This window comes from Cololabis saira, chromosome 9 (assembly GCF_033807715.1).
Source record: "Cololabis saira isolate AMF1-May2022 chromosome 9, fColSai1.1, whole genome shotgun sequence".
NCBI lineage: Eukaryota > Metazoa > Chordata > Actinopteri > Beloniformes > Belonidae > Cololabis > Cololabis saira.
The window spans coordinates 230,001-242,500 of NC_084595.1; the positions used below are offsets into that span (position 1 = coordinate 230,001).

A 12,500-nucleotide genomic window follows, 5' to 3' on the forward strand; every position below is an offset into this window, starting at 1 on the left:
TTGCGCTCGCCCTTCGCACTCGCCATCGTGCTTGCCATCGCGCTCGCCATCGCGCTCGCCTTGGCACTCGTCCTTGGCGCTTGCCATCGCGCTCGCCATCGTGCTCGCCTTTGCGCTCGCCATCATGCTCGCCCTTGGTGCTCGCCATCGTGCTCGCCCATCGCGCTCCCCATCACACTCGCCATCGTGCTCGCCATCGCGCTCGTCTTTCGCGCTTGCCATCGCGCTCGCCATCGCGCTCGTCTTTCGCGCTCGCCCTTTGCGCTCGTCCATCTTGCTCGCCATCGTGCTCGCCCTTCGCGCTCGCCATCGTGCTCGCCCTTCACGCTCGCCCTTCGCGCTCGTCCATCGTGCTCGCTATCGTGCTCGCCCTTCGCGCTCGCCGTCTTGCTCGCCCATCGTGCTCGCCCTTCGCACTGGCCTTCCCGCTCGCCTTTGGCGCTCGCCTTTGGCGCTCGCCTTTGGCGTTCACCATTGTGCTCGCCCTTCGCGCTCGCCATCGTGCTCGCCCTTCGCGCTCGCCATCTTGCTTGCCATTGTGCTCGCCCTTCACGCTCGCCATCGCGCTCGCCATCGTGCTCGCCCTTTGTGCTCGCCATCACGCTCGTCTTTCGCGCTCGTCATCGTGCTCGCCCTTCGCGCTGGCCATCGCGCTCGCCCTTCGCGCTTGTCTTTGGCGTTCACCATTGTGCTCGCCCTTCGCGCTCGCCATCGCGCTCGACATCTTGCTCGCCACTGTGCTCGCCCTTCACGCTCGCCATCGCCCTTCGCGCTCGGCATCGCGCTCGCCCTTCACGCTCGCCCTTCGCGCTCGTCCATCGCGCTCGCTATCGTGCTCGCCATCGCGCTCGCCCTTTGTGCTCGCCCATCGTGCTCGCCCATCGTGCTCGCCCATCGTGCTCGCCCTTCGCACTGGCCTTCCCGCTTGCCTTTGGCGCTCGCCTTTGGCGTTCACCATTGTGCTCGCCCTTCGCGCTCGCCATCGTGCTCGCCCTTTGCGCTCGCCATCTTGCTTGCCATTGTGCTCGCCCTTCACGCTCGCCATCGCGCTCGCCATCGTGCTCGCCCTTTGTGCTCGCCATCGCGCTCGTCTTTCGCGCTCGTCATCGTGCTCGCCCTTCGCGCTGGCCATCGCGCTCGCCCTTCGCGCTCGTCTTTGGCGTTCACCATTGTGCTCGCCCTTCGCGCTCGCCATCGCGCTCGACATCGCGCTCGACATCTTGCTCGCCACTGTGCTCGCCCTTCACGCTCGCCATCGCCCTTCGCGCTCGCCCATCGCGCTCGGCATCGCGCTCGCCATCACGCTCGCCATCTTGCTCGCCATCGTGCTCGCCCTTCGCGCTCATCTTTGGCGCTCGTCTTTGGCGTTCACCATTTGTGCTCGTCCTTCGCGCTCGTCTTTCTCGCTCGCCTTTGGCGTTCACCATCATGCTCGCCTTCGCACTCGCCTTCGCACTCGCCATCGCGCTCGTCCTTCACGCTCGTCTTTCGCCCTCGCCATCACGCTCGCCCTTCGCACTCGCCATCACGCTCGCCCTTCGCACTCGCCATTGTGATCGCCCTTCGCACTCGCCATTGTGATCGCCCTTCGCACTCGCCTTCGCACTCGCCTTCGCACTCGCCATCGCACTCGTCTTTGGCGCTCGCCATCGTACTCGTCCTTTGCGCTCGCCATCGCGCTCGCCCTTCGCACTCGCCATTGTGATCGTCCTTCGCACTCGCTATCGCGCTCGCCCTTCGCGCTCGCTATCGCCTTTGCACTAGCCTTCGCGAAATGTTGAAAAAGTCGAAATGTCAAGAATAATGATAACGATAAATAATAATCTCGACATTTCGATTTTTTTCTCGAAGTGCACAATAAAAAAAATCTTCCTCTCTCAAATATTTTTTCTCCTGCATGGCCCTGATACTCTACACTTCTTATCTCTTCTGTGCGCTGGTTTTTAGTCTGGGCTAGCTGAGCATGATGGTACGATATTTTTCACGTCTATTTTTTTTGTTCTTTTGTTTACTTTCTCCTTGCTGTAGACTCACGTCATTATGCACGTAGCGTCTAGCGCGGCGGCGGCGTTGGAAGACTGATGATGTTTATCAGCTCGTCTAATTACCGTGTTGTTTTTGTTAAAGGTTGTATTTATTGTTTTCCATCATGGCTGCCGTTACATCAATTAATGCCGTTGACGGGCCGTGGGATCGCCCCCCCCCCCCTCCACCACCCACCCCTCTCTCTGGCATTAAAGGCCTGTCATCCCAACATTCCCAGCATGCCGCGGGGCCCCCGGACATCGCCCAGCGGTGTCAATTAAATTTGATTGACTGAGTAAAAAGAAGCACACAAATAAGCCGAAACAACAGACACAAAAATCTATAGCGGCTGTCAAATCAGGCGCTCGTCTCGTTGGTTTTCGTGGTGTGTGCCGTGTGTGTGTGTGTGTGTGTGTGTGTGTGTGTGTGTGTGTGTGTGTGTGTGTGTGTGTGTGTGTGTGTGTGTGTGTGTGTGTGTGTGTGTGTGTGTGTGTGTGTGTGTGTGTGTGTGTGTGTGTGTGTGTGTGTGTGTTCCCCCCTCACAAACCCCAACCAAACATCCAAACAGACTGAACCAATTAGCCGCCGCGGATCCTCGTCCCGGCTGCACAGCCGAGGCTCCTGGGTATCGACTCAAAAACCGTTGTCCAATAAATGAGCTCTAATTTATCAGTTCAACCCCCCTCCCCCCTCCATTACCCCCCCGAAAAGAGAGGAAAAGAGGAAGAGAAGAAACAAAACAAACAACTCATGTCCTTTTTTGCGTCATGAGCCGGTGAGGAGGGTTGAACATTTCCCATAATCCCCCTTGTTGTACTAATTGTCAGCCTTCAGGCTCGTGTTTCACCCCCCACCCCGCGGTGATGGAGGGCCCCCCGTTAGGGCTCCCCCCGCCCCCGTTAGGGGCCACCCCCCGCCCCCAGGCTCCCCGCGTGGGAACCATCAACGGCCAATTTGCTGCCCAAACACCATAAATCCTGCTAAGTGGCTGTTTGTGAAGTCAACACTCGCTCCGTTAGCAAACACTCGCTCCGTTAGCAAACGTCCCCCTCAATTACCGACATCCATCTGGCTCGGCGAAGGCGGCGGCGACGCCGACGCCCCGGGGAACCACGATAGCGTCTCTATGAGCGCCACGAGGGCTTTTAGAGAAGCAACCTTCGATGTTTAAGTCCTCGTTTTGAAGAACTCGGGCCGTTTTGATAAAACTGCAAACGATTAATACTCGTATTTCAAAAAATACTGCAGTTTCCCTTCGGCAGTCTGTAAAACTACCCGGAAAGTGTGCACACTTATCCCATAATGCAATGGGACGGCACAGCGGGAGCGGGCCATGTGGTACTTAGCTAGTACTAGTACAGACACGTAGCGTAGGAGTGTTTCCACGTTAAAATACTTATGTCTGAGACCAACCAAAACCGGTTCCGCCAGTCCATTTTTTTTCATTTTATCCTAAATGTTTCTGAAAACGAAAGTAATAATGATAATAATAAAATAATAACTAGAAAATTTCAGGAAATTTTGATAAACAGTAGGCATGCCCAAGGTGACATCACCCAAATGTTCTAACGGCCCAGAAAAAAGGAGAAAGTGGAAAAGTACACAGGAGCACGATGGGCGAGCAAGACGGCGAGCGCGAAGGGCGAGCGCAAAAGACAAGCGTGATGGCCAGCGCGAAGGGCGAGCACGATGGCGAGCACAAAGTCCAGAAATAAAGTTTATTTCAGTTTGTCGTCAGCCGTCACAACAGATTAAAAACCAGATCTGGGCTCAGATCTCGGCTCTCATCAAGTATCGGTTCAGGCCATCCCCTCGTCCTGGAGGAGACCCTACGAAGACGGTCCAGTTAAGACCACAACCTGCGTTTTACACATCCCAGAACAATAACATCCTTCAAAGACGTGAAATCAAGTGGAGATGAAATTATCGATTAATCCTTCAACTTTCAGCTCAAATTCCTTCACTTCATTTTTAGATAAAGTGTTTGATCTGGTGTCGACTTCTGACCGCGATTCAAGCGGCCGCCGTGTTCCGAGAAGTCCATAAGACACCCGACTCAAATACCCCTTCTCTACCCACTGCTGGCCCTCATGTAAGAGCTGGAATATTAAAAATAATCTCATTTGAATGATTTGTGGGTCATTTAATACTGGGGTAGTGGGGTACCCCAGTATCCTGGTACCTTGACACCCCACTACCCCAGTATCCTGGTACCTTGACACCCGACTACCCCAGTATCCTGGTACCTTGACACCCGACTACCCCAGTATCCTGGTACCTTGACACCCCACTACCTCAGTATTCTGGTACCTTGACACCCCACTACCCCAATATCCCAGTACCTTGGCACCTCACTACCCCAGTATCCTGGTACCCCAGTATCCTGGTACCTTGACACCCCACTACACCAGTATCCTGGTACCTTGACACCCCACTACCTCAGTATCCTGGTACCTTGACACCCCACTACCTCAGTATCCTGGTACCTTAACACCCCACTACCCCAATATCCTGGTACCTTGACACCCCACTACCTCAGTATCCTGCTACCTTGACAGCCCACTACCCCAGTATCCTGTTACCCCAGTACCTTAACACCCCACTACCCCAGTATCCTGGTACCTTGACACCGCACTACCCCAGTATCCTGGTACCTTGACACGCAACTACCTCAGTATCCTGGTACCCCAGTATCCTGGTACCTTGACACCTCACTACCCCAGTATCCTGGTACCCCAGTACCTTGACACCCCACTACCCCAGTATCCTGGTACCCCAGTATCCTGGTACCTTGACACCCCACTACCCCAGTATCCTGGTACCTTGACACCCGACTACCCCAGTATCCTGGTACCTTGACACCCCACTACCCCAGTATCCTGGTACCTTGACACCCCACTACACCAGTATCCTGGTACCTTGACACCCAACTACCCCGGTATCCTGGTACCTTGACACCCCACTACCCCAGTATCCTGGTACCTTGACACCCCACTACCTCAGTATCCTGGTACCTTGACACCCCACTACCCCAATATCCCAGTACCTTGGCACCTCACTACCCCAGTATCCTGGTACCCCAGTATCCTGGTACCCCAGTATCCTGGTACCTTGACACCCCACTACCCCAGTATCCTGGTACCTTGACACCCCACTACCTCAGTATCCTGTTACCTTAACACCCCACTACCCCAATATCCTGGTACCCCAGTACCTTAACACCCCACTACCCCAGTATCCTGGTACCTTGACACCCCACTACCCCAGTATCCTGGTACCTTGACACGCGACTACCTCAGTATCCTGGTACCCCAGTATCCTGGTACCTTGACACCTCACTACCCCAGTATCCTGGTACCCCAGTACCTTGACACCCCACTACCCCAGTATCCTGGTACCCCAGTATCCTGGTACCTTGACACCCCACTACCCCAGTATCCTGGTACCTTGACACCCCACTACCCCAGTATCCTGGTACCTTGAAACCCCACTACCCCAGTATCCTGGTAACTTGACACCTCACTACCTCAGTATCCTGGTACCTTGACACCCCACTACCCCAGTATCCTGGTACCTTGACACCCCACTACCCCAGTATCCTGGTACCTTGACACCCCACTACACCAGTATCCTGGTACCTTGACACCCCACTACCCCAGTATCCTGGTATCTTGACACCTCACTACCCCATTATCCTGGTACCTTGACACCTCAGTACCCCAGTATCCTGGTACCTTGGCACCCCACTACCCCAGTATCCTGGTACCTAGACACCCCACTACCCCAGTGTCCTGGTACCCCAGTATCCTGGTACCTTGACACCCCACTACACCAGTATCCTGGTACCTTGACACCCCACTACCCCAGTATCCTGGTACCCTGACACCCCACTACCCCAGTATCCTGGTACCTTGACACCCCACTACCCCAGTATCCTGGTACCCCAGTATCCTGGTACCTTGACAACCCACTACCCCAGTATCCTGGTACCTTGACACCCCACTACCCCAGTATCCTGGTACCTTGACACCCCACTACCCCAGTATCCCGGTACCTTGACACCTCACTAACCCAGTATCCTGGTACCTTGACACCCCACTACCCCAGTATCCTGGTACCTTGACACCCCACTACCCCAGTACCTTGACACCTCACTACCCCAGTATCCCGGTACCTTGACACCCCACTACCCCAGTATCCTGGTACCTTGACACCCCACTACCCCAGTATCCTGGTACCTTGACACCCCACTACCCCAGTATCCCGGTACCTTGACACCTCACTAACCCAGTATCCTGGTACCTTGACACCCCACTACCCCAGTATCCTGGTACCTTGACACCCCACTACACCAGTATCCTGGTACCTTGACACCCCACTACCCCAGTATCCTGGTATCTTGACACCTCACTACCCCATTATCCTGGTACCTTGACACCTCAGTACCCCAGTATCCTGGTACCTTGGCACCCCACTACCCCAGTATCCTGGTACCTAGACACCCCACTACCCCAGTGTCCTGGTACCCCAGTATACTGGTACCTTGACACCCCACTACACCAGTATCCTGGTACCTTGACACCCCACTACCCCAGTATCCTGGTACCCTGACACCCCACTACCCCAGTATCCTGGTACCTTGACACCCCACTACCCCAGTATCCTGGTACCCCAGTATCCTGGTACCTTGACAACCCACTACCCCAGTATCCTGGTACCTTGACACCCCACTACCCCAGTATCCTGGTACCTTGACACCCCACTACCCCAGTATCCCGGTACCTTGACACCTCACTAACCCAGTATCCTGGTACCTTGACACCCCACTACCCAAGTATCCTGGTACCTTGACACCCCACTACCCCAGTACCTTGACACCTCACTACCCCAGTATCCCGGTACCTTGACACCCCACTACCCCAGTATCCTGGTACCTTGACACCCCACTACCCCAGTGTCCTGGTACCTTGACACCCCACTACCCCAGTATCCTGGTACCCCAGTATCCCGGTACCTTGACACCTCACTACCCCAGTATCCCGGTACCTTGACACCCCACTACCTCAGTATCCTGGTACCTTGACACCCCACTACCCCAGTACCTTGACACCCCACTACCCCAGTACCTTGACACCTCACTACCCCAGTATCCCGGTACCTTGACACCCCACTACCCCAGTACCTTGACACCTCACTACCCCAGTATCCTGGTACCTTGACACCCCACTACCGCAGTATCCTGGTACCTTGACACCCCACTACCCCAGTATCCTGGTACCTTGAAACCCCACTACCCCAGTATCCTGGTACCTTGACACCCCACTACCTCAGTATCCTGGTACCTTGACACCCCACTACCCCAATATCCCAGTACCTTGGCACCTCACTACCCCAGTATCCTGGTACCCCAGTATCCTGGTACCTTGACACCCCACTACACCAGTATCCTAGTACCTTGACACCCCACTACCCCAGTATCCTGGTACCTTGACACCCCACTACACCAGTATCCTGGTACCTTGACACCCCACTACCCCAGTATCCTGGTACCTTGACACCTCACTACCCCAGTATCCTGGTACCTTGACACCTCAGTACCCCAGTATCCTGGTACCTTGGCACCCCACTACCCCAGTATCCTGGTACCCCAGTATCCTGGTACCTAGACACCCCACTACCCCAGTGTCCTGGTACCCCAGTATCCTGGTACCTTGACACCCCACTACCCCAGTATCCTGGTACCCTGACACCCCACTACCCCAGTATCCTGGTACCTTGACACCCCACTAACCCAGTATCCTGGTACCCCAGTATCCTGGTACCTTGACAACCCACTACCCCAGTATCCTGGTACCTTGACACCCCACTACCCCAGTATCCTGGTACCTTGACACCCCACTACCCCAGTACCTTGACACCTCACTACCCCAGTATCCCGGTACCTTGACACCCCACTACCCCAGTATCCTGGTACCTTGACACCCCACTACCCCAGTATCCTGGTACCTTGACACCCCACTACCCCAGTATCCCGGTACCTTGACACCTCACTACCCCAGTATCCTGGTACCTTGACACCCCACTACACCAGTATCCTGGTACCTTGACACCCCACTACCCCAGTATCCTGGTATCTTGACACCTCACTACCCCATTATCCTGGTACCTTGACACCTCAGTACCCCAGTATCCTGGTACCTTGGCACCCCACTACCCCAGTATCCTGGTACCTAGACACCCCACTACCCCAGTGTCCTGGTACCCCAGTATACTGGTACCTTGACACCCCACTACACCAGTATCCTGGTACCTTGACACCCCACTACCCCAGTATCCTGGTACCCTGACACCCCACTACCCCAGTATCCTGGTACCTTGACACCCCACTACCCCAGTATCCTGGTACCCCAGTATCCTGGTACCTTGACAACCCACTACCCCAGTATCCTGGTACCTTGACACCCCACTACCCCAGTATCCTGGTACCTTGACACCCCACTACCCCAGTATCCCGGTACCTTGACACCTCACTAACCCAGTATCCTGGTACCTTGACACCCCACTACCCAAGTATCCTGGTACCTTGACACCCCACTACCCCAGTACCTTGACACCTCACTACCCCAGTATCCCGGTACCTTGACACCCCACTACCCCAGTATCCTGGTACCTTGACACCCCACTACCCCAGTGTCCTGGTACCTTGACACCCCACTACCCCAGTATCCTGGTACCCCAGTATCCCGGTACCTTGACACCTCACTACCCCAGTATCCCGGTACCTTGACACCCCACTACCTCAGTATCCTGGTACCTTGACACCCCACTACCCCAGTACCTTGACACCCCACTACCCCAGTACCTTGACACCTCACTACCCCAGTATCCCGGTACCTTGACACCCCACTACCCCAGTACCTTGACACCTCACTACCCCAGTATCCTGGTACCTTGACACCCCACTACCGCAGTATCCTGGTACCTTGACACCCCACTACCCCAGTATCCTGGTACCTTGAAACCCCACTACCCCAGTATCCTGGTACCTTGACACCCCACTACCTCAGTATCCTGGTACCTTGACACCCCACTACCCCAATATCCCAGTACCTTGGCACCTCACTACCCCAGTATCCTGGTACCCCAGTATCCTGGTACCTTGACACCCCACTACACCAGTATCCTAGTACCTTGACACCCCACTACCCCAGTATCCTGGTACCTTGACACCCCACTACACCAGTATCCTGGTACCTTGACACCCCACTACCCCAGTATCCTGGTACCTTGACACCTCACTACCCCAGTATCCTGGTACCTTGACACCTCAGTACCCCAGTATCCTGGTACCTTGGCACCCCACTACCCCAGTATCCTGGTACCCCAGTATCCTGGTACCTAGACACCCCACTACCCCAGTGTCCTGGTACCCCAGTATCCTGGTACCTTGACACCCCACTACCCCAGTATCCTGGTACCCTGACACCCCACTACCCCAGTATCCTGGTACCTTGACACCCCACTAACCCAGTATCCTGGTACCCCAGTATCCTGGTACCTTGACAACCCACTACCCCAGTATCCTGGTACCTTGACACCCCACTACCCCAGTATCCTGGTACCTTGACACCCCACTACCCCAGTATCCTGGTACCTTGACACCCCACTACCCCAGTACCTTGACACCTCACTACCCCAGTATCCCGGTACCTTGACAGCCCACTACCTCAGTATCCTGGTACCTTGACACCCCACTACCCCAGTACCTTGACACCCCACTACCCCAGTATCCCGGTACCTTGACACCTCACTACCTCAGTATCCTGGTACCTTGACACCCCACTACCCCAGTACCTTGACACCCCACTACCTCAGTATCCTGGTACCTTGACACCCCACTACCCCAGTACCTTGACACCCCACTACCCCAGTATCCCGGTACCTTGACACCTCACTACCTCAGTATCCTGGTACCTTGACACCCCACTACCCCAGTACCTTGACACCCCACTACCTCAGTATCCTGGTACCTTGACACCCCACTACCCCAGTACCTTGACACCTCACTACCCCAGTATCCCGGTACCTTGACACCCCACTACCCAAGTATCCTGGTACCTTGACACCCCACTACCCCAGTACCTTGACACCTCACTACCCCAGTATCCTGGTACCTTGACACCCCACTACCCCAGTATCCTGGTACCTTGACACCCCACTACCCCAGTATCCTGGTACCTTGACACCCCACTACCCCAGTATCCTGGTACCTTGACACCCCACTACCCCAGTATCCTGGTACCTTGACACCCCACTACCCCAGTATCCTGGTACCTTGACACCCCACTACCCCAGTATCCTGGTACCTTGACACCCCACTATCTCAGGTGGTGGCGCGTATGAAGAGGTTAAAAAAGAGGTTTCATGGAAAAGTTGTGGTTCTGTGAGTCTTGAACTTTGTTTGAGGAAAAGAAAACAGCATCAAGTGACAGCATCGTCCTTTTATTTCAAGCTTCGACTTTTGTAAATGTTAATCTCATGAAAGCTGCATAAAATCTCTGGAAGTTTCTTCTTCTTCTGCCTTGGGCGGCTGTAGAAGGTGCGATCGAACCTCCCCGTCTCAAAAAAACACAACAACTAACGTCTACTTCATGCCGGAAAAAATACTGCATTGATAATGAGTGTAGAAATAAAAAAACTTGTGCAGGAATATAATGCAAGAACAAAATTAAATACTAAAATATATAAAAACAGTGGTTTTAAAAAGTACTTGTTGTGCTGGCGCACGTGAGCATGTGCATTGATTATAACAACATTTAAATCCTAAAGTGTGCAGAAACATAAATACTTGTTCTTTAGTGTCGACCGGAGGGAGAAACGGAACGACAGACGAGCAGGAAAAACAAATCTGCCGGGAAAAAACGCTGGTTTTTAACTCGTTTCTGGACCAACGGAACCAGGAGGAACCGGGTTCGAGACACATGAACCCGAACACGTCCTTCAGTCTCTGGTGAAGACGATGAGACGGTCGAGAGGACGGATGATGACGACGACCAGCAAAACTGGCCGTTTAAAACTAAGAGAAGTTCTTCAAAGAGGTTTAAACTAGTCAAAGAAACGGTGTGGAACGATGGAGATTCAGCAGAAACCATGAAAACGTCCAAAGAGACGGCCCCGAAGGAACCGTCTGCTGGGGTTCACAAGATCCAGGATCCTGAAAACCTGGACAGCTGATCCTGGATCCTGGGACTCAGGTTGATCAGCTGGATTCAGGATCGTGTGCCCAGAATCCAGGATCCAGGCAACATTGGACACGTTTGAAGTCTGTTTTTCCAGCAGACGTCAGTGATTGTTCCACACTGTAACTTCACCAAAACCTTCGCCGGAGGGACGGTTCACTTCAAGGTGCGTCTCTTGAAGAAGTTTTCAATCGAGGGACCAGATTCGTCTCTCGACTCTTTAGGCTGGATTATGGTTCTGCAACAAATCGACGCCGAGCCCACGCCGCACGCTACGCCGTGCCTGACGCACCTCCCACAAATTGTAACTACGTGTCGAGAGGTCGCAGACCAACACAGACCGAGAGGGCTGTGATTGGTTCGCTTGGTAGCAACGCATTTCAGGTTTCCGGTTTGAAGCAGTCGTGAACTTTCAGCGCTATTTTTCTTTGAGTATGTGTGATTTTCTTCTCTCTTTGATTTACTGTGACCGGAAAAGTTGGATAAACCATTCAGGAAAAGATCGCACCCCCCTAGTGCTCTGGGGGGGGTACTGCACCGCGGAGAAATGGAATGTCGGAGAAGTCCGAAGGTTCACGACGACGTCACGGTGACGGCGTAAATTCTGCGTTGGTTTAACGCAGAACCTTAATCCAGCCTTTAATCTTAATCAAACGTTGCTGGTTCTGCTCTTGCCTCTGGCTCCGCCTCCAGGACCGGCTTTAGTCTCGGACTTCCTGCCGGGTGAGTTTTGGCAGGTGGACGGTTTGACCGCGGCGCCGGTGCTAGCGCTGCTAGCACCGCTACTGCTGCTAGCGTTGTTGTTGTTGTGGTTGGAGTTTCCGCTCAGCGTCTCCATGATGGAGCGGAACGTCCCGAAGGAGCGCTTGCCCTCGGAACCCCCCGACGATGCCGCTGCCGCCGGCGTCCTCTCCTTACCCGGCGCCGCCGCGGCGCGGCTAGGCTCCGTCTCCTGTGAGCCGGAGCTCTTGTGCACCTGCTCGTCGAAGGTGACCCTGAGCTTCAGGTTCTGGGACGTCTTCCTGCGCGACGACGGCGACTTCAGGGCGCTCTTGGGGCTGGTCGCCACCTTCTGGCCATTAGCGGCGTTAGCGTTAGCGGTGTCGTCGGGGTCGCTGGACGTCGGGGATGGGTTGTAACCGATACTGTCCACCGACTTGGAGCCGCTGAGAGAGAAAGCCAGCTTCCTCTCGGTGGAGGACGGCGGGTTCGGGAGGTGCTTCCTCATCACCAGGT

The 12,500-nt window shown here is 54.7% G+C and overlaps 1 protein-coding gene across 1 annotated transcript in view; it reads right to left on the reverse strand.

Annotated features, from left to right (window-relative positions):
• Positions 1-10,511: 10,511 nt before the first annotated feature.
• Positions 10,512-12,500, reverse strand: part of LOC133451333 (synphilin-1-like) — a 21,054-nt gene continuing 19,065 nt past the window's right edge. The window contains exon 12 of the mRNA XM_061730299.1: positions 10,512-12,500. This exon is cut by the window's right edge and continues 422 nt beyond it. Coding sequence (XP_061586283.1) covers positions 11,914-12,500 — 587 coding nt within the window. The 3' untranslated portion in view covers positions 10,512-11,913.